The following is a 27,105-nucleotide window of genomic DNA, read 5'->3' as shown; positions in this document are numbered from 1 at the left end:
CTATTCTGGAGAAAAATCTGGAAATATGCCCCAAAAGTTATTAAAATGTGCATACCCTTTGACCTAGCAATACTAAGTTTATACCCCAAAGAGATCAAAGAAAGAGGGAAAGGACCAATATATACAAAAATATAGCAGTTCTTTTTGTGTTAGCAAAACTGGAAAATGAGGGGATGCCCATCAAATGTAGAATGGATGAACAAGGTGTGGTATATGAATGTGATGGAATACTGTTGTGCTATAAGAAATGATGGAAGATGGTTTCAGAAAAACCTGGGAAGACTTGTATGAACCAATGCAAAGTGAAATGAGCAAAACTAGAACAATTTATACAGCAATATTGTAAAGATAATCAACTTTCAAAGACTTACTAACTGAGCAGCCATAACTCCAAAGGACCCATGATGAAATATGCTATCTACCATGAGGCAGAAGTGATGGACTCATAGAGAACAGACTGAAGCATATTTTCTCTCTTTTTCTTGGCTTTTTTTTTTTGACATAGCTAATGTGGAAATTAGTTTTCCATGACTCTTCAGATTTGCAATGGGTTTTATTTTTCTTGACTTCTCAGTGAGTGGGGGAGCGAGATAATTTGAAATTGAAACTGAAATAAGATTGAATTTAGGAAAAAAAAAGAAAAAGAAAAAACAAAGTGATTTACCTAATGGGGATCTGAGAAACAGACTCTCGCATCCGACGCATTGTTAGGGGAGGTAGTGCTGGTACACCACTATCACCAACATTGGAATTTGGAAACAATCTAAATGAAGTTGGATAAAGACAGGTTTAGTTAATACTGCAATGTATAAAAAACACACCTTCCATTTGATCTAATATCTCTACTTTTTGTAAAAGTACTAAGTGCTTTAAACCCCAAAATGACCCAGCCATATTCAGGTTTTTCCGCCATTATTTAAAACTTCTGCAAAGTGAGGCACATGCAACACCTCCAGTGATGTGCTAGACAAAAGAGGAAGGCAGGTGTTAGCAATCTGCCAATGAACACCATAAGTGTGAGTCTAGGGACAACTGATAGGTATCCCTAATGTAACGAGGTCATTGGACAAAAGATGATAATTCAGAAAGTTTAGAACTAAAATCAGGTTAGGGCTTTGTAGTCACTACTTTGAAGCCACTGACACGATGTTCACATTTACTTTTAGTCCAATCTAGATGTATATATTTTAATATCAACTACTTTTACCATTTCATCTAAATATCGCACAAGTTTAAAAAAGTATTCATTTAATTCTTGTTAGATTTTCCTATCAACTAAATTCAGCACTAAAATTTTTAAATAATAGAATAGACTGGAAGAAAAGCACTCTTGAACAAAAGAGGCATATGTACACATGAGCAATCTTATTTTAATGATCTAAAATAAGGACTTCTAGCTTCTTATTTGAAACATCATTGTTTGCTTTGCAAATCTACTCTAAAGACCATAAGCTCAACAGGCACTTAAGGAATACATATGCTTTCACTGTGTGACAACAAATTTTGGTAATGATCAAATCTTATCAAGAAAAGAAAATAATTTGGGCAAGTCTTGTCCCTGCTAGTGTCTACACTATTCAGTTATGTGAATGCCTTCATAATTTTGTGCCACATCTGGGAGAGAACATGTCTTATAAGATGTGCGTACTGGTTTTATGTGCAGTTATTTTTTTTTGTTTGTTTTATTTTGGTTTTGTGGGGCAGTGAGGGTTAAGTGATTTGCCCAGGGTCACACAGCTAGTAAGTATCAAGTGTCTGAGGCCAGATTTGAACTCAGGCCCTTCTGAATCCAGGGCTGGTGCTTTATCCACTGAACCACCTAGCTGTCCCCTCAGCTATTCTTTTAAACCCAATCCTCTGCAACCTCCAAATATTTCCGATTCAGAGTATATGTGCAGAGTTGTTTTATTTAATAGAATCGTGTCAAGAATTTATTGACTGGTTAGGTACTTGCTCAGTACATATCTGCTGCTCTTAGAATGCTAGATTGGTTTGACATGACTTTTCCCTGACATGAGGGTTAGTGTACAACAATATACTATTTTGGCCCTGACTTTTGCTAATATTGTTCATTACAAAGGCCTAATAAGCCCCATAAACACCTTCCTGCTATACTGATTTTCTAGGACACTGTTTACTTCCCCCATTATAGTATTCAATACATTTCCCTTTTATTTATTTATGTTTGTTTGTTTATTGTAATAATAAACATTTTTATTTAAAGTTTTGAGTTCCAACTTTTATTCCTCCTTACCCCCTCCCCATCCCAAGGCAGTAAGCAATCACACATAGGTTATCCATGTGCGATTATGTAAACCATGACTACATTAGTCATTTTGTACAAGACTTGAGTATCTGATATATTTTAAGAAAAGAAGGACCCTTACAAGAGCTGTCTGATGTTACTCCAATCCACACACATGGTGGGGACCTTAGTGCTACAGTGTTCATGAAACTTGTAGCCACATGTCTGACATCGAAACCCATTCAGCAGGAACTTCTGACAGATATCACAGAAGGCAAGCTTCAGGAAAGTTTTTCGAGCCTGGTAGATGAAGAAGATGGGGGATAAAACATTATAAACTATGTCAGACAATCAGTAAATGAAAAAGTCAGATTACTAATTTCTATGTACTGCCCCCCACCCCCAAATTTAAAGGATCTAGAAGATATCTACCACTACGAATTTTTAGAAGATATTTTTGTCTGAAAAGCACTGCATTATAAACTATAGAATAACCACAGCTTCTGATTCAATAGCACCAGTGCTATTAGAACATGAAATTCCCAACTTAGGAATCTAAAATTGCAAAAATATACCACAAGGATAAAAGTAAAAGCAACTTACAAAATTGTGTGTTGTGAGGGGAACATGATCCAGGAAATCTACTTGAAGTTCTTCTCCAACTAAAGAGGCTGCATCAGTATTCCAATCTAAACGTGTTTTTTTCCTAAAAGGAATTTTAAAATTTATCATAGTAAAATTATATTATCCATAAGAGGGACTATATATGCATGCCAGATATTGATGAAAATGTCTTCTTGAAACAGAAAATTCATTTTTTGCCACTATGGGAAGATGAAGTCTATACATGGAGGCTTATTGTTTATAATAAAGTTGATGAAACACAACACTAAAAATGCATTAGTGGGGGCAGCTAGGTGGCGCAGTGGATAGAGCACCGGCCCTGGATTCAGGAGGACCTGAGTTCAAATCCGGCCTCAGACACTTAATACCTACTAGTTGTGTGACCCTGGGCAAGTCACTTAACCCCAACTGCCTCAGCAAAAAAAACCCAAAAAACAAACAAAAATACATTAGTGGACTTGGTGAAATTTATACTTTTAAAAAATTCAGCTATAAACAAAAGAGTGAAGAGTTGTGGTGGTGGTTGGTAATTCCTTTCTCAGGTGTACTGATCCAACTGTTTATTGATCTAATAACAACAGAGAGGTCTGTTGTCTGTCTGGGGTATATATCCAAGACATAATGCACATTTGTTAGATCTTTCCTGAAATAACTTTGGCTTCTATGTGTGGGAGGCAGCAGAAGGATATACCGAATCTGGAATCACAAAATATGAGTTTAGATTCTGCTAATCATTAGCCAGGAGACCTTAAACAGGTCACCTAACTTCTCAGAATTTCAATTTCTTCCATCAAATGGAGGCAATAAAAAGACTTGCATTACCTACCTCTATTACTACAATGATCAAATGAAAGAATGTAGCTACAGTGCTCTGTAAACCATAATTGGCGAGAGAAATTATGTCTATTATCTGAAGGCTGCTAAGTGTAGGCTGATCATTCAATAAACACTTATCATGTGCTTACTATGCACCTGGCACCAGGCACACAAGATGGAAATGAGACAATTCCTGCTTACATTCTACCAGGGAAGATATATCCATGGATAAATGCACAAAGGTGTGTACCTGGTAATGGGAGGGAGGGATGAGTAGCTAGGGAAATCAGAAAAGGAGGTACTTCAGCTGAGTTTTGAAGGTTCCTGGAGACTCTAAAGGGGAAGGTGAGGAAAAAGTACATTCTAGTCCATACAAAGGCCTGGAGATGGAGTGTTGTGTGAGAGGAACAGTAAGAAATTTGGTTTGGCTAGACTAGGGAACAAAAACATGAACGATGACTTAAGACTGGGGCTAGGGATACCACTAGTAGGTCTGAATCCCAAAGAGATTTTTTAAAAGGGTCGGGGGGAAGGACCTATTTGTACAAAAATATTTATAGGAGCTATCTTTGTGGTGGCACAGAATTAGAAATTGAAGGATTCCCATCAGCTGGGAAATGGCTGAACATGTTGTGGTATATGATTGTAATGGAATACTATAATGCTATAAGAAATGATGAGCAGGCAGATTTCAGAAAAACCTGGAAAGACTTATACAAACTGATGCAAAGTGAAGTGAGCAGAACCAAGTGAATAGCAATCAACTGTGAATGACTTAACTATCTTTACCAATACAACAATGGTCCAAGACAATCCCAAAGGGCTCATGCTGAAAAAATGCTAGCCACCTCCAGAGAAAGAACTGAGAGTCTGAATACAGAGTGAAGGATACTATTTTTCATTTCCTGTATTTTTTCATAGTTCTTTTGTCCTGTTTCTTCTTTCACAACATGACTAATATGGTAATATGTCTTACAAGACTGAACAAGTATAACCTGTACCAAATTGCTTAACATCCCAGAGAGGGGGGAGGAAAGGAAGAGAGAAAATTTGGAACTCAAAAATTTTTTTACAATGAATGTTAAAAATTGTCTTTACATGTAATTGGGGGTAAAATAAAATGTTTTTAAAGCCCCCAAAACAAAAACAAACAGAAAGACTGGGGCTAGGCTGTGAAGAGCTTTAAAAGCCAAAAGGAAAATTTGCATTTGATTCTATAAGCAATTGAAAGCCACTGGATTTTATTGAGCTGGAGAGTAATATGGTTAGATCTATGGTTTGGGGAAGAAAGGGTTAACATTTTAGCAGCTTGGTGGAAAATGAACTGGATAGGCAAGAGATGAGTAGATATGGAGAACTGGGTCAGAATGAGGAGTCCAGGTTCACATCATTTGGGATCCTTGATAACTAGAAGGATGATGGTACTCTTAATAAGGAAATTCAGAAGAGGTTGTTTTGAGATGATGAGTTCTGTTTGGAACATGCCAGGTATGAGGTGCCTATGGATCATCATTCAGTTTGAAAAGTCCAAAAAGCACTTAAAGATGTGTACCTGGATCTCTGCACAAAAATGCAGATTGAAGAGATACTTGTGTAAAAATAACAAATACATAGGAGCTAACTGGTTCACTAAGTGAAAGAAGAGAAGGTGGCCCAGGACAGAACCTAAGTTTTATATTGGCTATAATACCCCTGGGAGTTTTCATTGGGGGGTTCTTTCAGGAGCTGACTAATGGATTTTTTCTATTTCTTCTTTGCCCTCTAGTTCTAAGAGATCTGGGCAGTATTCTTTTGTGATTTCTTGAACTATGATGTCTAGATTCTTTTTTGGTCATGACTTGAGGTAGTCTAAATTATCTCTCTTTGATCTGTTTTCCAGGCCAGTTGTTTTTGTGATGAGACACCTTACATTTTCTTCTATTTTTTCCCCAGTCTTTTGACTTTGTTTTACTATTTCTTGATGTCTCTTGAAGCCACCAACTCCCTATTTCGCTAATTATAATTTTGAGGGAGTTCTTTTCTTGGGTACCTCTTGTTTCAAGCTATTTGTACTCTTTCCATATCTCCCTTCAGTAGTTCTTATTTCTTTTTTCCCTCTACCTCTCTAATTTGGTTTTTAAAATCATTTTCTGGCTTTTTAAAAAAATCTTGCTTTATCTCTTCCAGGAATTTTGGTTGGACTTATGGCCAAACTGTTGTTCTTCAGGTTTTACTTACAGATGATCTGGAGTCAGTCTCTTCTTCTGGATTGGTGTCCCGAGCTTCTTTGTCACCACAAAATCTCTTTATGGAAAGGTTCTTTTTCAGGTGCTCATTCTTCCAGTCGACACATTTCTGGAGATAATGTCTGGGCTGAGCTTTTGTCCTCATGGGTTCTGCCACCGGCTTGGGGGATTAAGTATTGTACTATTCCAGGATCTTGGTAACAGCTCAGGGGACCTCCAGGCTTTCAGTCCTTCCAAATTGATGTGATCCAGGGTGAAGTCTGTTTATTGTCCTCGAGCAGATCTGTGCAGGATGCCTGTCTGCCTGTCTCTGGTTGGAAGTTCTAGTATCAACCATCAGCCTGCTGGGAGTCTCTGTGGGTTCAGGGTGACTAAACTGCAGGCTCCCCTTTGGTTTGGTTATGCCTACTCTGGTTATCTACTTCCCTGCAGGCTTCAGCCTGGGCTGGAAGCGAGAGCCGAGCCTTTACTCTGCTCCTGAGGTCAGAATCACCTAGCTATGTGCTTCTAACTTGGTACAAGCTAATGCCCAGCAATGGCCAGTGACCCCTCCTCTTGGCCATCCTACCTGTGTAGGAAGCAACAGAGCTACCTGAAGGCACTGCTCTCACACCCTGCCTCCTGCTTCAGTGCCCTGGATCTCAGTCCCTTGGTGCTGCAGTGCTCCACTTGGCCCCCAGTTCCTGCCCAGACCTCAACCCTGTTTCCAATGTCTGCAGACCTCTCTCTCTGCTGCCTGTGATGACTTGGGCTGGAAAACAGACTCAATGTGTTGTTTTTTTCTTGGATTTGCTAATCAGGATTTGGTCTGGTGCATTTTCTAGATCTCTGTGGAGAAGTTATGGTGGGGCAGCTGGCCATCTTGACTGCCTCCCAAAGTTCTATTTCCATTATAAAATTAATGTTAAAGAAGACTATTACCCATTATTTGGTGGTTTGCCTTATGTCAGAGATTAAAAAAAGAGAAATATATCCTTTTGGGGGGGGGGGCAGGGCGATGAGGGTTAAGTGACCTGCCCCGACACAGCTAGCAAGTGTCAAGTGTTTGAGGCAAGATTTGAATTCAGATCCTCTTGAATCCAGGGCTGATGCATTATCCACCGCACCACCTAGCTACCCCTGAGAAATATATCTATTTTTTTGGTTGTTTTGTTTTTTTGGCGGGGCAATGAGGGTTAAGTGACTTGCCCAGGGTCACACAGCTAGTAAGTGTCAAGTGTCTGAGGCCAGATTTGAACTCATATCCTCCTGAATCCAGGGCCAGTGCTTCATCCACTGCGCCACCTAGCTGCCCCCAAAATATATCTATTTTCAAAATCCTTCCCCCACCCACTCTGAGGTCTTCAAGCAGAGTACAGGTTATGTTATAGTGGGGATTTCATTTGTGTATTGGCTGAAAGCTAGCCTCTGAGGTCCCCTCCAACTTCCAAATTTTGTGGTATTCTAAAATACTTATTAATGCCCAGGACAAGTTAGATTATTATCATCATCTCTCTAAAATCTCACGGAAGCCATATTTCATAGGATTTATAGCTGAAACCTCAGAGTTCACACAGTCCAACTCTTTTAATTTACAAATGAGAAAATTTAGGCCTACAGAGGAGAGTTGCTTTGCCTAAAGTTATACAATTAAGTGGCAAAGAGAGCACTACAGTCCAGGTCTCCTAATCCTCAATGCTATGCTCCTTGTATTTAGTATACTGCCTTTAAAAACAACAACAACAACAACAAAACTTTATTTTGCTCTAGAGCCAGGGATTAGTAAACTCTTAAAATATGATCCTGAGAAGGGATTATCACTGGATTTGCAAAGGGATCTATGAAACAAAAAAACTTAAGAAGACCTGCTCTAGACCCAGTTAGGAATTCCTAAGGCTGAACCTTCTTCCTCTGAGGCAGATCAGCAGTTCAACTTAAAGAGAGGAGAGACTTGCATGGAAGTCCTGAGGCGCTAAGTGACTTTGGCCACATCACAAAGCTAGAATGTGTCCAAGGTGGGATGTGAAACCCAGTCTTGCCAACTCCAAGACCAGGCCCTTAACCTCTATGCCATATTGCCTATTCATCAGCTTACTTTAAATCAACTAGTCTAATTCTCTGAATTAGGGGGCACAAACGGGCGCCTTAGTGCACAGAGCTCAGGTTAGGAAAACCTGAGTTCAAATCCAACCTCAGACAATTTGCGAGTTGTGTGAGTAAGTCACTAAACCTTAAGTCTCAGTTACCTCAACCGTATAATGAGGACAGTAACAGTACTACTTCTCAGGGTTGTTCTAAAGGTCAAATGAGAAAATATCTATAAAGTGCCTAACACACTACCTGGTGTTTTTATAGATGCTTATCCCTCCACCCCATCCCCCACCCCCCAAGATACTCATTCCAAATCTAAATACATTTCTTGATCCTATCAGATAGTGATAAAGTTCTTGATCAACTTCAGTGATAAAGGGAGATAAGAGACAGTTATTTCCAACTTACCCTTAAAGGTAAGACCTGCCCTAAAAAGGTCCCAGTGTCACCCTAAAATAAATCAGACCAACCTTCTTCAAGCAATCCCTATGCAGCCCTCGAACTACTCAGATTTTTGTGGTGCCCTACAGCCTGGGGATGCTACAGCATGGGCTGCTCCTCTTGAGGCCCAGTCTGCCAGCTCTGTTATCAGTACTCACAGGGTCCTGACTGCAAAGCTGGCCTGCTAGCATGGTATGGGTAGGAGAAGCTCCTATTGACTTCCCAACATTCCTAGTACCTAAGGGAAATATGCCTTAAAGGTGGAAAGAAGTTTAGAATTAGGAAAAGGAAATCCTATTTACAGAGTGGGTGGTAAACTGATAAAATTTTCTGTCCCCATCTGGGACAGAACCTTAAAGTATACATTTTTTTTAAAGTTAGCTAAATTCCTATGAGATAGGCTCATACAGGAAACTGATAGTTTCAAATAAACCTCTAGCCCTCATGACCTTTTAAAACAGCCTTTGATCTCTTCATGAGAGACAAACTAGTGAGCTGGATGGATACCATGTCTAATGCCAAGTGGCAATCTTTGAACTTTTCAAAACCACCCACAAGTTCTGTGGCCCATCCACAAACAACATGGAGACCAGCCTGAGCACAGACAAGCCACAAACCAGAAAGTGCTGACATCTTTCTGAAGGGCAGGACAATTACTGGGAAGGCCTGCCAGGGTCCTGAGACAGATTTTCACCATATCAACATCTCCTTGGAGAAAAGGTAAAAAAGGTTTGGATTGAAGAGAGGTGAGAAAACGGACAAGGAAGTGGCACAGCCCCCACAGTCCAAGGTCATTTGAGGTATAAGTAACACGGCACCCTCGGTTTTCAGGACACAGTACGGGTAACACATATTCACTTTCCAATCACTGCTGTCATTTAGGACAACGGCTCAATTATGGAAATGAGAAACTACTCAGATGAAAGTACAACTACAAAGGCACAGAAGACCAAGCATGGCTCATTCTGTTTGTCAAGCCTATAAAGATCAGTTAATTTCTGAAGGAAATGATATTGAATTTGCATCAAACTGAGCTGCCCAGATTCAAGAGGCCACAAAAGCAAAAAAACAAGGATTATCAGAAAACTGGATGGATTTTGGATGGCATCTGCGCTTCTGAGAAAGGTCCAGTGTATCAGATCAGGCCGAAGAATAAGTCTAAAAAGTTGTAGAGATGCCAAAGGCAAGCGTCCAAAGGATTCAGTACTTCCTCAAATGTTATAATAAAATACATTTGGTCATTTGGGGGTTTTCTCGTTTTTAAAAATCTGTTTCTACCCTGCTATATGATAAAATGTTATTATAAAATGTGGTGACCCAAACTAGTGGTACAATTAGGCAGATGACCTCTGAGATCAAGCCCAAATTCCGGGAGATTCTTCTACCAAGCTAGAAAGGCTCTGAGTAGTTATCTAATAAGTTCTAAAAACCTTCCTGCAAGAAGGCTATCTATTTCTGAAGTGTAATAAAAAACGATCATTGGTGGGAAAATAATTAAGTCCCACAGAGGGATCTGTTAAGAATTCAATCTCACAAAGACTATCATGTGTTTTTCAAGATAATGTTCTATGAATAATCCTGTAATTATAAGCCTCTGCTTTCTTTTTAATTGTTTATGGACTCAGAGGGATCTGTGACCTCACTTGTGTGTGCACTCCTTCCAGTGATGTAGCTTCCACATGTGCCTGCCCCCTCCTGTACACCTTTTGTCTGTGTCCACCTAGAAACGAGCCAGAGTCCACAAGACATGACGAGTGACTTTCCTGGATTTCCCATGGATGGCAGCGAAGCAGATGGGCTGGGCTAGCTCTCACACTCCTTTTCTTTCTCTGCAAATTCATCAGGAGGTATAATAGCCTTTGGGGGTGGGAGGGGCAAGATGGTACAAGATTTTTTTCTATGCCATTGGTGTCCTGTATTCTTTTGGTCTCTCAGTGCTCTCGGTGAGCCTCTCTTCTGTGTTTCCTCGATGCAGGCTGACTGCTTTTTCCAGCTTTGTTTTCTGTAGCAGTGTTTGCCCTTCCTCAAGCAGCAAAGTTGAAAGATGGTGGCTCTATTATCCATTTTTCCCTTTTTATCTGTATACTTTATTGTTACATGACCTACATTATTCTCTCCTCCAGAAAGCAATCCCTTATAATGAGAAAAAAATACCTCCTATCTCTTCTTGGGGGCTCTGCTAGCTCTTTGTAATTTTACAACATTTTTAAAAAATTGTGTGTGTGTGTGTGTGTGTGTGTGTGTGTGTGTGTGTGTGTGTGTGTAGTGGTGCTTCTTCCTGTTTCCTTGGCTTTGCTTCACTTTCCCTAAATTCATGTAAGTCTTTCCATACTTCTCTGTGTTCATCATAATTATCATTTCTTACACACAGTAACATTCCATACAATTCTGTACCATCCCCCAATCATTCTAGCCACCCCCCAAATGACTGTCATCTACTTTGCTTCTGTTTGTTCCTACTACAAAAAGTGTCGAGGTAAATATTCTGACGCATATAGGACCTTTCTTTTAATAATGACCTCCCTGGCATATATGCTTATAAATGGCTCCAACTGTCCTTAACAGTGAAAAGTTTGTTATCAAAACGAGATCATCATTCTCTCTTGTTTGTTTCCAGTCCTTCCAGTTTCATCCTTCAATGTTCTTGGGATGATAACCACTCATCTCTCACCAAGCTTTCTCTGAACTTGTTTTACCTCCCACTGCCCTTCTGTTTTATATGGCACTACTACTGCTCATAATCTGCCATTCTTTCCCACAAGATTTTACCTGTGTCATTTTATAGTCTAAACTGGTGTTGCCCTCGGCTATCATAGCCATCTGCTTGGCAAGGAGAGCCAGTGTTGGCAGGCTTTGAATAAGGGCAAATACTGTTCTGCAGTGAGGTAAATATCACCAACTATAGAAAGAGTTGTAATTATTTGAGACTGGGCAGTTCTTTTTGGTCGTAGGAGGTGACTTTGAAGATTCTTACCCTTTGTGTTCATGGAGAAGCCTAAAAACTGCACAACACTCTGGCTGGAGACCTCTCACTTTAAGAGCTTTCATAAGGCAGTCATGCAAGGTCATTCCATTTCGAACATTAACCTATAAATAAATAGAAGAGAACACAATGCCTGATATTTAAAATGATGATGCATCAAGATTAAACATACACTCATAATTATTTATACTTTGAAAAATGATTTCTATGTACAACATGTCTAAAAAACTTTGTTGAGGATCCCATATCCCTTTCCCAGCAATGTCTCATTGTTAAAGCAAGAAGACTTCATTTGGAAAGACAAGATAATTTCAAATTTGGTTGGAAACTACCCCAAAATGTCATTAATCTAATCTACCATGAGTCAATCTAGTGCACAAATAGGATTGAGTTTTTTAATATAAGAATTCAAATGATGCTCTCATTGTATAGGTTCATCTCCTAACCATAAATGAGACGAATCTGCTTCTCAGACAAACATCAATTCTCGCTCACATTGTTGTCTCCTCACCTTGACCCATTATTGTTGATATCATCTACTTGGGCACTTGATCATATATTATTCTATTTTGTTCTCTGTTATTGGTTCCTCAAGGGTGCTCCCTGAAGGATACCTATGCATAAAATCCTAACAATACTTTTTTTACCTACATCACACAACTGCCTTTGATAAACCTTAAAAGTCCAAAAGAAATGTTCTTATTTGTGATATGGCCTAATAGGAAGAGTCCTGACTCCAAATTAAAAACAAAAACAAAAACAAAAATAAAAAAAACCCAACTAAGTTTGAATTCCAGCTTAGCTCCAGGCCCCCCTGTGACCTTTTCTGAATGATGACCATGATGACAGCAGTTCACATTTGTAAACATTTTTAAACATTTATAAAACACTTTAAATACATTGTCTCACTTTGTCTAGGCCTCGTAATGCTGAAAAGTAAAAAAGGTTAAAAAGTAAAAAGTAAAAGTGCACTATCTGTGAGATCCCTCCAAGACCTCAATCCTAGGGTCATAACAACAATGCCAATATAAGCAATAAGGAAATGAGCCTTACCTTGGGGGAGTGGGGTATAGATCACCCCAGAAAAGGAGAAGTGTGGAAACTACTGGAAATGTGAAACGGAAGGCAAAGAAGGCAATAAGAAGAGATCAGGAGGCGGCTGATGCTGCAAAGGCCTGTGGAGGGTAGTCAGCTAGGTCAATCCCCCCATTCTATGGAGAAGGAAAACCTGAGGCTAAGGGGGAAGGCATTTGTTCCAAGTCATCTAGCTACTTAAGTTGGAGTAATATAATAACTTTATATTTGAACAAAAAATTTTAACTTCTGCACAACCAAATCATACCTCAAAGCCTGACAGTAGCTACTATATACTTACCACGGTCCTTTGCTTGTTTGGCAAGAAAACTCGGATAGTGTTACTTGTTTTGGAGGAATCTGTAAGTTTGCCGTCATCTGATGCCCGGCGCTGATAACCAAACTGCTGGACAAGAGTAGGAGAAATACAGCCAGAGCCATCAAAGACTGAATCTTTGAATCCAAAACCATTACTGATAGTCTTCCAAGCTCCCTGGAAATGCTCCATTGATGCAATTTAAACAGCAGTTAAGCCTAGCAAAAGAAAGACAGAAACAAGATAGTTATAATTCTGAAATAATCTGTTAAAATAGCAAAAATGAAACAAAGAGCAAGGCCCAGGGTCACACAGTGAATTAGTGCTAAAGATAGAAAGAGAACCCAGGTCTCCAGTTTCTCTGCCCAGAGTTCTTGCCAATACATCATGGCATCCTATGATGACAATACCACCTTACATCGGTGTAGCACTTTGTACCACATGATTATTACTTTGGAATAAAGTATCTGTTATCAACAGGGGCAGCCAGGTGGCGCAGTTAATAGAGCACCAGTCCTGGAGTCAGGACACATTTCCCTGAGTTTAGATTCAGCCTCAGACACTTACTAGCTGTGTGACCCTGGGCAAATCACTTAACCCTCTTTGCTTCAGTTTCCTTATCTATAAAACAAGCTAGAGAAAGAAATGGCAAAGCACTCCAGTATCTCTGCCAAGAAAACCCCAAACAGGTTCGTGGAGAGTCAGCCACAACTGAACAACAACAAAAGTTATCAACAGTCTTCTGCTGATCTCTGAGAGTTATTCCTCTAGTGATAATAACTGATAATCTTCCTGTTAACACTTTGGCATGAAAATTGCTTCCCACCTTCAGCATATATGCCACAAACTGTAGCGTCCTGGTCACCTGATTTTTTTTCCTCTGCAGCCTGATGAAGTAGCAAGACCCAGGGAAATGAGTTTTAATCTTTCCCCTGACCTTTTAAGGAAGACAGCTTTGTAGAGTACAGTCATAGGACTGGGGTTCAAATCCTGTCTTTAACACTAGATAGGTGACCTTGGGAAAGTCACAACCTTCCTCACTTGTAAAACAAGTTTTCTGTTGCTGTTAATTGTTTAATCTCTGGCTAGTATTACTTATCTTGACCTTGGGCAAGTCACAGTTCTCTAGGCTTGTTTCCTCATTTATAAAACAATAGAGTCGGACCAGATGACTTCTAATACCCCTTCTAGTTCTAAATCTATGATCTTATAGCATCATTTTAAAAAAAGGAGCCCATCCTTTGATAAAAGACAATGAATTATGATAAGATGTATGTAGATTATCACCCAAAAGAGTTTACTTGCAAGAAAGAAACATCAAATCCTTCCACTGGGGATTGGGGGGTGGGGAACGTATACTGAAATTTACAAGAGTCAACTTCTATTATCATGCCAAAGTACAAATAGCAGAATTATATATAGAGTAGTTCCAAGATGCCACTAAATGATATATAAAATGAATTAGCCCAAACCAAATCCTGAGTATCCCCATCTCCACAAGACATCCTGGTGTGGATAGCTGTCATTAAAACCTGAATGGGTCAGAGCAAAGCTACCTCCCACCAGCCACCCTTCTTTGGCCATCTCCCATGTTCCATACCACATTGGCTAATACTGTTTCAATTAACAAAGAACCTTGGCCTGTCTCACTAGAGCCACTGTGATAAAAAGGTAGCCAAGTGGTTTTTCCCCCCCCTTCAGGGCAATGAGGGTTAAGTGACTTGCCAAAGGTCACACAGCTAGTAAGTGTCAAGTGGCTGAGGCTGGATTTGAACTCAGGTCCTCCTGAATCCAAGGCCAGTGCTTTATCCACTGTGCCACCTAGCTGCCCAACCCCACGTGTTTTTAAAAGAGCAACGGACTAAGCAGTCTTCTGAATTCTTACATTATTTGTCTGACCTTGGGTAAATCATTTAACTTCTTGAAGATCATTCTGCTTATATGATGGTTATTACAAGGATTCGTTGAGGATAAACCTGCTATTCTTTAGAATTATGTAAGTAGAACAATGTGCAAGATACAGAGAACTCAGCAGCCAATTCATGTTTTTAAAGAAATGTATGGGGGCAGCTAGGTGGCGCAGTGGATAAAGCACTCACCCTAGATTCAGGAGGACCTGAGTTTCAAATCCAGCCTCAGACACTGGACACTTACTAGCTGTGTGACCTCAGGCAAGTCACTTAACCCTCATTGCCCCACCCAAAAAAAGAAAGAAATATACACAGAAGGTGGAAACAAGGGAAATAAGTGAATAGTATTCTCTTAAAATAGATTTATTCTGGGATATAAAAGGCAGAGATAAATATAATAATAAATTATTTAACTCGGCAGAATAGCTTAATTGTAATGAGGCTCCTTTATACCATTGTATTCTCAAGACTTTAACAGTATGACAACAATTGTAAATTTATTTAAACACAGGAAATATAGAACAGTATTAGATGTGGAACACTAATGTGAGACTGTTTTTTAAGTGCTTGGAGTTTAACTAAAAATATCATCAGGCACATAACAAGTAAAATTCCTCATAAAATACAACACAGTCCCTTCCCCCAAAGGGCTTATAACACAAGGTAGAAAACAATGAAGTAAACAAGAGGGGTCTGACACAAAGTAGCATAAGAAATTCAAGGGAAATGGATGCCTTCCAGCCAGGCAAAGAAAAAGATCAGGCAGAACAAGGTACCCATGAGCTGAACTTAAAGGAGAGTTTCAATAGGCAAAAGGGGTGGGGAGGATAAAGGAATCACTTCTAGGCATTCGTGACATTACCTACAAAGAATGAGATGAAGGAGCAGCAAAGGGTAGTCCAGTTGGGCTGCAAAATAAAGTCTATCAGAGGATGTCCCATGAAACAGGGCTAGAAGGGTAGGTTTGAGTCAGACTGGGAAAGCCTCAAACACTAGCTAAGAAGTTCCAGTTTTATTCTGTAGGCCACTGAAGATTTGTCAGCAGTGTTAAGAACAGAATGAAATTTTGAGAAACTGGACACCGGGAGACCCAGTTAGGATAAACTAAAGATTTGGGGCTAGAAGGAACCTTAACGAGAGCATCTAGTCCAACGCCTTCATTTAACAAATGAGAAATCAGACCCAGAGAGTTAAGTAGCAGTGTGAGCACTTGAACATAAATCCAATGTTTCTTCTAACACGGCAGTATCTCCAATGTCGTTATAACTATTCAGGTAAAAGATAGTGAAAGGAGAGAGATGCAGGAAAAATTGTTGGGGAGAACTGCTAGGACATGAAGGGGAAAGGAGAAGAGTGAGGGATAACTAAGGTTTTAAGACTGGGTATTTGCCTAGCACGTAGCAGTCACTTTGTAAATGCCATTAAAGCACCATTAGAGTACACAGCCAACTGGGGATGGAGGAGAGATGAATTCTGTTTGGGATGTGAACTGGAGATGCGAGTGTACACCATCCAGAAGAAGCGGAAACTGTGTTACACACACTCATGTGCAAGACAGGACTAGAAACAGATGTAAGAGTCATACAAATAAAGTGCTAACAGGTCACAGCAATCAATGAAACCCTAAAGATAGAATACAGGTAGAAAAGAGAAAGACTGAGACCTGATTTGAACAGGGGTCAATATTTTTTTGGGTAATGGAATCTTTTGGGCAATCTACTGAAACCCATGGATCCCTTCTTAGAATGTTTGTTTACAATATTCATAATCGAAGGAAATGCTCATTTCAACCAGAAAGTAATGAGAGTAAAGATGTACAGTTTACCCATTCAAATTCATAAACCCCCTGAAATCTATACAAAAGGATCTACAGATCTTGGATTAAGAATGCCCAGATTAGGGGAATGGAAATACTTAGAAGGAAGGAAGAAAAATAACCCAGAAAGAAGAAATCAAACAGGGTATTATTATCTACTATGTTCACTATACTATACAAGATAGTACAGATACAAAGACCAAAAATAAAACAAAACACCACACCCAATTCCTGCCCTCAAAAAGCTGATGCTCTGTATAGTTCTATAGGAAGAGGCTACTACCTAGCTAGTTAGCACTTAACATAGAACTTTAAGGCTGGCAAAATGTTTCACACATTTGAACTTCACAACCACCCTGGGAGATGGACACTATTTATATCCCTGTTTACAAATGAAGAAACTGAGGAAGACAGAGCTTAAATTCTCTGCCCAAGGTCACACAGCTAGTAAATGTCTGAGGTCACATCTGAACCTAGGTTTTCCTGACTCCATCCAGCTAGCAGACTGCATATTGTTTTGTGTTAAAGAGGAAATGATGGGGAAGTAGAAGTCCAAAATATAGTATATTCTTTCTAGAGAACTAGGATGATAGATTGAAATATGAAGCAGGGTCGAAGGAAGGTGGCATTTTTTTTTCATTTGGGGGAGGAGGGAGGAAATCTAAATTTATTTATTGGCAGAGAATAAAGTACCAGGAGAAAGAGATGACCGAAGCTGAAAGAGAACCAGGGAGGTTGATCAAAGAATAACTAATCTAGCTACACTATTTTCATTTGCTAGAGATAAACAGTGTTTTAAGAAGAACATTAATAATATACATTTAAAAAACCAGAAGGGGACAGAAATAGGGAAGTTTTGTTAATAGCTGGTTAAATTTAATTTGTATGTATTTTTTCTTTTCTTTTCTTTTCTTTTTGGTGAGGCAATTGGGGTTAAGAGACTTGCCCAGGGTCACACAGCTAGTAAGTATCAAATGTTTGAGGTCATATTTGAACTCAGGTCCTCCTGACTCCAGGGCCAGTGCTCTATCCACTGCGCCACCTAGCTGCCCCAATATGTATGTATTTTTAAAAACTGTAATAGAAGTTCAAATTTCATATACTCTACTGATTGTTGTCTATTAAATGTGTTTGTTAATGACTGTTAATTTCATAACAAAAAAGGAAACAAAAGAACTGGACCCAAAGTGGATCTACCCACCAAATGGAGACTGGCTAACCTGCAGCACGTTATCATAATGGAGTATTATCAAATATGAGAAAATTAGAGAAATGTGAGACCTATGTAAACCACCACAGAATGAAATAAGAAAAATAGGAAAACAATATCTACGACTAAAATAATACAAAGTAAAAGAAAACTAGAGGGGAGCGGCATTCTAAACAGCTGCCAAGAGAAATCTTGGTGTCAGAGACCAGAGTATTTAAGAAGACCACCCCCCCCTTCTCCTGACAGAAGTTTAAGCAATCTGAGGTGCACTTCATGTTTTGTCATATTGGTTCTTTCTGTCTGAACAAAGACAAAAGTTTCTCCATTAAGTGACTGTGATGTATGAATAAAAGGCAACAAGTAAAGTCCATTAAAAGATGGTTCTCCCCAGGTTTTCCAACTGTGGCCATAGGCAAGAATTTAACCTCTTTGGGTTTTAGTTTATCTTCTGTAAAATAATCTTGGCTGGTCTTCTTACCTAAGATTCTAAGGCTCTATTACCATGACAACATGGGCAAGATATGATTTTTTCACTCCCAAGTTGTGCCAGAACTACCAGTGAAAAATTATGCAAGGTACCTTAGAAAAGAATTTTGGCTCCAATTATTTTTAACAGTTATTTCTGTCGGTTACCTGGGAAAGGTAACCTAGCATTACTAAATAATGTGCCATTGAATAAAAGAAAACTAATATTCTATGTAATTCAAAGAGAAGATTCTTAAAGAAAAAACAGAAAACATAGCAAATCAAAGCTACTAAAAATATGTAATACATGCAATTACCCAATTTTCATTTTTTCACTTGCCTATCTTGACCCACCATCTAATTTGTCTTTTAAAATTATCGACTTTAAACATGAGACATTTTATCAAAATCAACTGAAATTTTCCTTTTATAAGCAAAATACGAATACTCTAATTTTTTTTTTTAAGTGAGGCAATTGGGGTTAAGTGACTTGACCAGGGTTACACAGCTAGTAAGTGTTAAGTGTCTGAGGCCCGATTTGAACTTAGGTCCTCCTGACTCCAGGGCTGGTGCTCTATCCACTGTGCCACCTAGCTGCCCCTTTTAATTTTTTTTTTTTTACGAATACTCTTTAAAACAAACAGAGAACATATGGCATTTTTCATTCGATCTTTTTTTTGGTGGTGGTGGGGGAGGCAATTGGGATTAAGTGACTTGCCCAAGGTCACACAGCTAGTAAGTGTCTGAGGCCGGATTTGAACTCAGGTATTCCTGACTCCAGGGCCAGTGCTTTATCCACTGCACCACCTAGCTGCTCCACATATGGCATTTTTTAAAAATTGAGTTACTCTCAAGCAAATCCTTTTCTTGTCATTGACCTATGTCATTTCTCCCACTGATTTTTTTGGTTGGGCAATGAGGGTTAAGTGACTTGCCCAGGATCACACAGCTGTCAAGTGTCTGAGGCCAAATTTGAACTCAGGTCCTCCTGAATCCAGGGCCAGTGCATTATTCACTGTGCCACCTAGCTGCCCACATATGGCATTTTAAAATACCGACTGTAAAACTGTTATTTAGTTGCAAGACTAACCTTTTAAAACACAAGGTGAAATTGTAACCATCCGTCCTAATGAAAGTAACATCTGCTTGTAAAACTTTCCCCCCACTACCCTAAAAAGACATCAAATAGCTGAAGAAGAAGCACTATACTTAGTATCACCTCCTGACCCTAATGGACAATCACATGGTACAAGGTCACTGCCAAGGAAATCTTATCTCATAGCTAGACTATCATCATCTGAGGATTACTATGAAAGACAGGAATTCAAACCAAATGAAATATTGGTTTAGTTCAAAACAAATTTTGATGTTGTGGTTCAATAGTTGAAGAAAACATATAAATTTGGTCTCCGACCTACTTAACTGACATGGAAGAGAGACGTCGTCGTTTGTGCCAGAATATGCATTGAAGACTGAGGCCTGAATGGTAGTCTTGGTTCAACTAACAAAAACCGTCATCACCACCAGAGCATCTTAAAGCCTGTGAGATGGTTTATATACATCATCTCAATGCAACATTGCAATAATCGCATTTTATAGGTGAGTAAATTGAGGCTTAGAGAGAATAAGTGAGTTGCCTTGGGTCATACAAGCTCTCAAGGGCTCACGACAGGATTCAAACTTACATCCCTAAACCATAAGGCTGGCATACCTTCTACTAGACCAAGCTGTCTCTAATTCATTTAATAACCTTGGACAAGTCACAAACTCTCTGGGAGGGAGTGAGAAAAGAGGCTACAACGGGACATACAGATAATTTAAAAATATATATATATATATTGATAAAAATGTATTTAATGCTCCAAGATCACTAACAAGGAAATCAAATTAAAGCAACTCAGATTCTAACTCACACCCATTAGATTAGCAAAGGTGACCAAAAAGGAAAACAAATGTCAAAATGACAAAATATATAAATTTATGCACTGCCGATGGAGCTGTGAATAGGTTGGCTCCAACCACTCTAGAATGCAATCTGTAATTACGCCCACAAAATTACTAAAATGAACAAGCCCTCTGACCCAGTATTACCACCTCTAAGCTTATACCCCAAAGAGATCAAAGAGGAAAAGAATTCATATGTACAAAAAATATTTTTATCAGCTCTTTTTTGTGGTGGCAAAGAACTAGAAACTAAGGGGATGGCCATTAATTGGGGAGTGGCTGAACAAATTCAGGTATATAAATGCAAAGAAACACTCTTATGCCATAAGAAATGATGAAAGAGATAATTTCAGAGAATCCTGGGAAGACTTGTATGAAATGATGCAGAGTGAAGTAAGCAGAACCACCGTTCATCCTATAACAACATTACCATAAAAAAGAATAACTCTGAAGGACTTAAAAATACTGATTGGGGCAGCTAGGTAGCACAGTGGCTAAAGCACCAGCCCTGGATTCAGGAGGACCCTCATGAGTTCAAATCTGGCCTCAGACACTTGACACTTACTAGCTGTGTGACCCTGGGCAAGTCACTTAACCCTCACTGCCCCCCCCCAAATGCTGATCAATGCAATGATCCCCAGGGATCAATGATCAAGAATGTTACCTTCCCCCTGAAAGAGATGATGGAACTAAATATACAGGAGTTATATATTTTTGGACATGACCAACGGGGTCGTATATTTTGCTTCATGACTCATTTTTGTTACAAGGGTTCAGTTTTTTCATTTTAGAAGGCAGGGAGGGGAGGGAGATTATGGAGTAGGAGTAAGAGAAACTAAATGTGTGTTAACTGAAATATTAATTTTAAAGATGTATTTAAAAAACTCTCTGGATTGCAGTTTTATCTCTAAAATGGGGCTAGCTTAGAAGAAATTAGGTTTTTCCTAGTCCAGTATTCCATAATTTTATATATGACTGGCACAAAAATCCATTTGCAAGATTTAACAGCAGTATATCAAAACAGATTTCAAAAAATGTCATCTAAGGAAGAAACTGAGAACAAGGAAAATTAAACCAATGAAATGATAGTATGGCAGGTAAGAGAAAAAATTAACTTAGCTACAAAATTTTGAAAGTAAAAGGCTTTAGGAGACCAGGCAGCAGACTAGTAGGAAGCAGTACAAGCTCCCCTTCAAAGAGACTCATATGGGGGGCAGCTAGGTGGCTCAGTGGATAAAGCACCAGCCCTGGATTCAGGAGGACCTGAGTGCAAATCTGGCCTCAGACACCTGACACTTACTAGCTGTGTGACCCTGGGCAAGTCACTTAACCCTCATTGCCCTGGGAAAAAAGAGAGAGAGAGAGAGAGAGAGACCCATATAATGTATCTGATCAAATACTGGTAAGGAAATCCAAGAAGTCACACTGAGTCATTTTTGTAGCCTAGGTCAGCAAAGGGAGACAGATTGTGTCTCCCTTTCATTGACAAAAAATATATATTTTTTTAACTTTTAAACTCTTGCTTCACCTCTTCTAGGAATTCTGGTTGAATTTGTGCCCGGGTATGTTTTGCTTTGAGGCTTTGGTTACAGATGTTTTGGACTCATTCCCACCTAGGGAAAGGCAAAAGGGGGTCCTAGACCCATATCAAATTTCTCCCAGACCTATATGGGACACAAGGTGAGACCGGCTGTGAACTGACAGCTTGGCTGCCCACTACTCAGCTCTAGATCACAGATCTAGAGGGGACTGACAAGAAGACTCACCCCTCTATCCTGGCATCCTAGGTTAGGGGAGTCTCAGGAGGTATACCAAGAGAAGAGCAAGTTTAAAAGCAGAAACAGCAGTTTTTCAAATATTGGGTCAGTTCAGAGAACACTGACATGTTGTACTCCAATTACTGTACTTTGCTACAAAATTCAGCAATACTTTCAGAACTGATAAATTATATGAGATTGATTGCCTCCTCACAAAATAACAACACCAAGCTCTTATTCATTTTTATATCTGAATTTTATAGTTTTCAGTCTCTTCTTTGTCACTCTGCATCTGTCAGTATATTTAATTCTGAAAGCCTCACACCCCCTTCAGCACAAAGAAGTAGAAGGAACCCTGAACTGGAAGTCAAGAGAGTAAGAAGCATTCTGACACTTAACTAGTTAATGGAAACTTGGGCAAGTCACATAAAATTGTTTTAATTTTTAAAATTGTCATTTGCCTGTGGGCATAGGGTTTTTGCTACAATCAAATAAGATATTTTATGTGACAATTTTTTTGAAAATGCAAAATCATGCGAATGGAAGGTATTATTGTTATTACTATGAATACTGCTGTTTCTAATTTGCAATTGGCTGGAAAATAAAGATAAGATCACTAACAATAATTCAGTTTCAATTGCTGTACTAAAAAAGGCCTCCTATGAGTATTTCCAGTATTTCTATGAGTATTTCTCTACTGACCAGAGAACTGAAACTTCTGGTTCTCTTTCAGATGCAGGGGATAGGATATATGCTGCATTAAAGCACCTCGTAGTTTCAATCATATATAGACCTCAGGATTACAAAAAGGGGAGTTAAGAAAAGGGAAAAATTAGAATTTAACTCATTAACAAACCAAAAATTTTGCCATCAAAACAATAGCATGTCTAAAAGACATAGCCCAAGAGGGCTATATATACCTTTCCCTAATTTTATAGCCCAATTTTTCACCTCAACTGCAAGTGAAGATTTGTGACCATAGTATTGTAAAGAGTGATAGGGTAGAGCCAGGGGTGGAATGTGACATTTGGTGTCTGCATATTCAAGTAAGTGGAGGTAAAGGGTAAGCCAATATCTTTATCTTTAAAAGAGATCTGCATCAGTTGTCATCAATATATGGTATACCCAACTAGGATAGCACAGGATTGAGGGAGTAAAAAAGAGGGGCAAGAGGGATTCAGAGATAGACTCCATGGGACAGGGCCTAATGTACTTCTTCCAAAGGCTAGATCTACGATATCACATTTATTAAACACAATGAGACTACAATGTTGCTGCATTAAAGACTTCAGTTACAGGGACATTTCTCAAAACTGCAACCAGGGACAGCTAGGTGGCATCATGGGTAGAGGCACTGGCCCTGAGTCAGGAAGACCTGAGTTCAAATTCAAATTCAGTCTCAGAAACTTATTAGCTGCATGACCCTCAGCAAGTCATTTAACCCTGATTGCCTCTAAAACAAAACAAAAAACAAAAACCCTGCAATCATAGGTGTCTTTCTCCTAACCAAATAGGTCCAACTTTGTGGTGGTAGATTAGCAGAGTTTGCAGTGTATCACACAGAGCTACTACTGTGGTGCTTACTTATAACATTTTTGTTTTTGTTTTTAAGTGAGGCAATTGGGGTTAAGTGACTTGCCCAGGGTCACACAGCTAGTAAGTGTTAAGTGTCTGAGGCTGGATTTGAACTCAGGTCCTCCTGACTCCAGGGCTGGTGCTCTATCCACTTCGCCACCTAGCTGCCCCACTTGCTTATAACATTAAAGATCAATCTGGACAGTAAGGAATCGCACTCCTGCCTTTGTCCCTCTCATCTGCCCCTGTGATAGGAAATTTGAGACGTTCTTTGAGAACTGGAGTGACATGACTTAGATAAATGTTTAAGAAGGATGATTTTTGGTGGTGTTTGTAGAAAGAAGATGTGAGGGGAGCCTCTGAGAGCAGAAGATATGTGGAAGCTTTGACATGGTTTAGGCAGGTGGTAGTAGGCACGGTGGGAGGGGGCCTGTACTAAGGGAAGGGCAACAGATAGGAGGGGACAGATTCAAGAGCCGCCCCGAAGCGTGAATCAGCAGAACCCCATGATATTAGATATGGAAGAAGAGAGAAATAGATAAAGCAATTATTACATCCTAGGCATCCTAGGCACTGCTTGTACTTGCTGCCATAAAATGAGTGTGGGACTTGGGTTCAGATCCTGGTTCTGTCACTTAGTAACTCTTGGGGCTTCACCATGTCCACCCTCAACTTAAAAGCACAGAGCAAAGGGCATGTACCTGCTGAAATGGGTCTATTTCAGTCTAAACCTGTGAAACCAAGATTCAGTTCGAATCCTGACCCTGGGGGGCAGCTAGATGGTGCAGTGGATAAAGCACCAGCCTTAGATTCAGGAGTACCTGAGTTTGAATCTGACCTCAGACACTTGATACTTACTAGCTATGTGACCCTGGGCAAGTCACTTAACCCTCACTGCCCTGAAAAAGGGGAAAAAAAAGATAATGAATCCTGACCCTGGCCAAATGAATAAACCTCTCTGAGCGTCAGCTTCTTCATCAATAATAATACTAACTGCAGCTAGTATTTATATAGCACTTCAAAGTTTGCGAAGCACTTTACAATTATTATTGCATTTGATCCTCACAGTAACCCTGGGAATCAGCTGCTATCATTACTTGTATTATGCAGCTGAGGAAACTGAGGCAAAAAGAGGCTAAATGACTTACCCAGGATCACACAGCTGGTAAGTATCTAAGGCCAGATTAGAATTCAGGTTTTCCTGAGTCCAGGTCCAGCACTCTGTGCATGTCAAAATGAGGAGATTGGATTAGATGACCTCAAAGGTCCCTAAAGACCTCTAAATCTATATCCCTATAATCCAAGAGCTAAGAGCTATAATAAGTACAAAATATGGGAACACATGCTGGGGGAAGGGATATGTCAGAATTAGAGAAGCTTCATGAAATTGATAAAACTGCAGCTGGCCTATGGAAAGTGATTTGGATCCTGATGAGCAGAAATAGGCTAAGACACCAAGATGGGGAATGGTATCCTGGGTTAAGATCACAGAGAGTCGGGCAGCTAGGTGGCGCAGTGGATAGAGCACCGGCCCTGGAGTCAGGAGGACCTGAGTTCAAATCTGGCCTCGGACACTTAACACTTACTAGCTGTGTGACCCTGGGCAAGTCACTTAACCCCAATTGCCTCACTAAAAAAAAAAAAGTTCACAGAGAGCCATGAACGCCAAGCTAAGAAACTTGGACTTTATTCCTTAGGTGATAAGTAGCCTTCAAAAGTTTCTGAATAAGGTTTTCTTTGTTTGGTTGGTTTTTTGTTTTTAGTGAGGCAATTGGGGTTAAGTGACTTGCCCAGGGTCACACAGCTCTAATCCATTGCGCCACCTAGCTGCCCCGTGAATAAGGTTTTAACATGAGCTTAATTAAATACATTCCGAGTAGGGCAATGCCTTATGGACTTTTACTCTATACATCCATCAGAAAGTCAATTTCTGGTGAATCTCACAAACCAGTAGTGTAAAAAAGTGCAGAGCTCCCTGCTTTTGAAGGTGTCCCACAAACATAAGCTGGTGCAGTCTCTTTGTCTCCAGGACAGCTGAAGTAGCTGATCTGTGGAAAAGCTGGGCGCTGGGCGCTGGGCTCCTCTGTGCCTCTTTCCATCTACATGGGGATTCCCGCCCCATGCCCTCCTGCTCTCCATCAATCCTATTATTTTTGTTTAACTGATGGAATGTCCTTACTTTCGCATTCACTCAAGTGTTACCTCAACCAAGCAAAGCCATCTGAAACCCATTACCTCCAATTATAGAATGAAAGGTTCTTTCCCTTTATGATAAAACATTATCTCCTCTATATCAGGGAGAAATTGTCTCTGTTATTTACTTGACAGTTTCTGAAAGGACCATGGAGCGGGGAATGGTGAGCCTGAGTAGACCAACAAAGACTGCAGCAGGAGACAAAACCTCAATATGTGGGTTGGAATCCTGCTGCCGATCACTGCCAGCTGTGTACCCTGGGGACAAGTTACTGAACTCAGGGCCTCAGTTTACTTATCTGTAAATTAATCTCTATGCTCCTCTTTCTGGTTCTGACATTCTATGACAAGTATTTGAAATCCTCTAATACTTTAAGACAGGGGTTTGAATAGGTGATTTCACTAGGTACAAATGACCATTAACCTTGAGAACAATTGAAGGGATAGAATCAGCGCTACAACAGGTAAAACATATTAAACGGCCAAGCAAATAGGCCAGTGAGTTTAGGACTACAGGGAAACTGGAGGGGAGAGGAAGAGAGAAAGGACCTGGTTTTGCTACACTAAGGAAGCCTCTTGCAGAAGGTGGGGTTTGAACTGGATCTTGAGGGAAGTCAGGAGATAGAAGTGAGGAGGAAGAGCAATCTGGAAATGAGGGAAGGGAATGAAAAGACACAAAATAGGGAGATGGGGACAGCCATAAGGTCAGTATCCCTGGCTCAGAGGACATGTGGAGGAGAGAAAAGGGTAAGAATGAGAAGGTAGGAAGGGGCCATTAGAATTACTGAGAAGGTGTCCGTGACAAAGTCACACCCTTGCTTTAGCTTTCCCTAAATCAGAGATTCTTAACCTGAGACATGTGAACTTAGTTTGGGGGGTTGGGGATTTTTGTGGGTTATTGGGGTGGGGGGGTTGGTTTCTTTAAATACCTTGAAAATTATATTCAAATGGAAAATTTGCAAAGCCCTTCGTCCAGTGCCTGGCACATAACAGGTGCTATATAAATGCTTAACTGTTTCCTTTGCAGCTCTGTGTGTTTTATTCGTGAGGCAGAGCCAAGATGGCAAAGGAAAGGCATTAAACTTAAGCTCAGAGCTCCTGACACAATTACTCCAAAAACACTCCAAACACAGTGATAAGACAACTCCTGGAGCAGCAGAACTCACAAAAAGACAAACTGAGATTATTTTCTTTCTCTTTCTTTTTTTTGGGGGGGGAGGTGAGAGGCAATTGGGGTTGACTTGCCCAGAGTCACATAGCTAATAAGTGTCAAGTGTCTGAGGCCAGATTTGAACTCAGGGCCTCCTGAATCCAGGGCTGGTGCTCTATCCACTGTGCCACCTAGCTGCCCCTGAGATTATTTTCCAGCCAAAAATAACCTAGAAGTTCAGCAGGAGGGGGCTCCTGTGTGGGCTGAAAGTGGAGTCCAACCCTGTGGTTG

At 39.9% G+C, this 27,105-nt stretch overlaps 1 protein-coding gene across 4 annotated transcripts in view; it reads right to left on the bottom strand.

The window, feature by feature from the left end:
* RAF1 (Raf-1 proto-oncogene, serine/threonine kinase) overlaps nucleotides 1-27,105 on the bottom strand; it is a 74,082-nt gene that overhangs the window by 20,977 nt on the left and 26,000 nt on the right. For 2 of the 4 annotated variants that reach the window (XM_043979131.1, XM_043979132.1), the window contains exons 2-6: nucleotides 12,780-13,012; nucleotides 11,396-11,508; nucleotides 2,849-2,951; nucleotides 2,388-2,545; nucleotides 665-763 (exon numbers count right to left, since the gene is read on the bottom strand). In XM_043979131.1, the coding sequence (XP_043835066.1) occupies nucleotides 665-763; nucleotides 2,388-2,545; nucleotides 2,849-2,951; nucleotides 11,396-11,508; nucleotides 12,780-12,986 (680 nt within the window). In that variant the 5' untranslated portion in view covers nucleotides 12,987-13,012. Of the gene's footprint in view, nucleotides 1-664; nucleotides 764-2,387; nucleotides 2,546-2,848; nucleotides 2,952-11,395; nucleotides 11,509-12,779; nucleotides 13,013-27,105 lie in introns of those variants that run through there. The other 2 variants (XM_043979133.1, XM_043979134.1) reach the window with 1 other exon arrangement.

This window comes from Dromiciops gliroides, chromosome 1 (assembly GCF_019393635.1).
Source record: "Dromiciops gliroides isolate mDroGli1 chromosome 1, mDroGli1.pri, whole genome shotgun sequence".
Taxonomy (NCBI): Eukaryota; Metazoa; Chordata; class Mammalia; order Microbiotheria; family Microbiotheriidae; genus Dromiciops; species Dromiciops gliroides.
The sequence above is the reverse complement of the archived record's forward strand: the minus strand, read 5'-3'. Positions and strand labels throughout refer to the sequence as shown.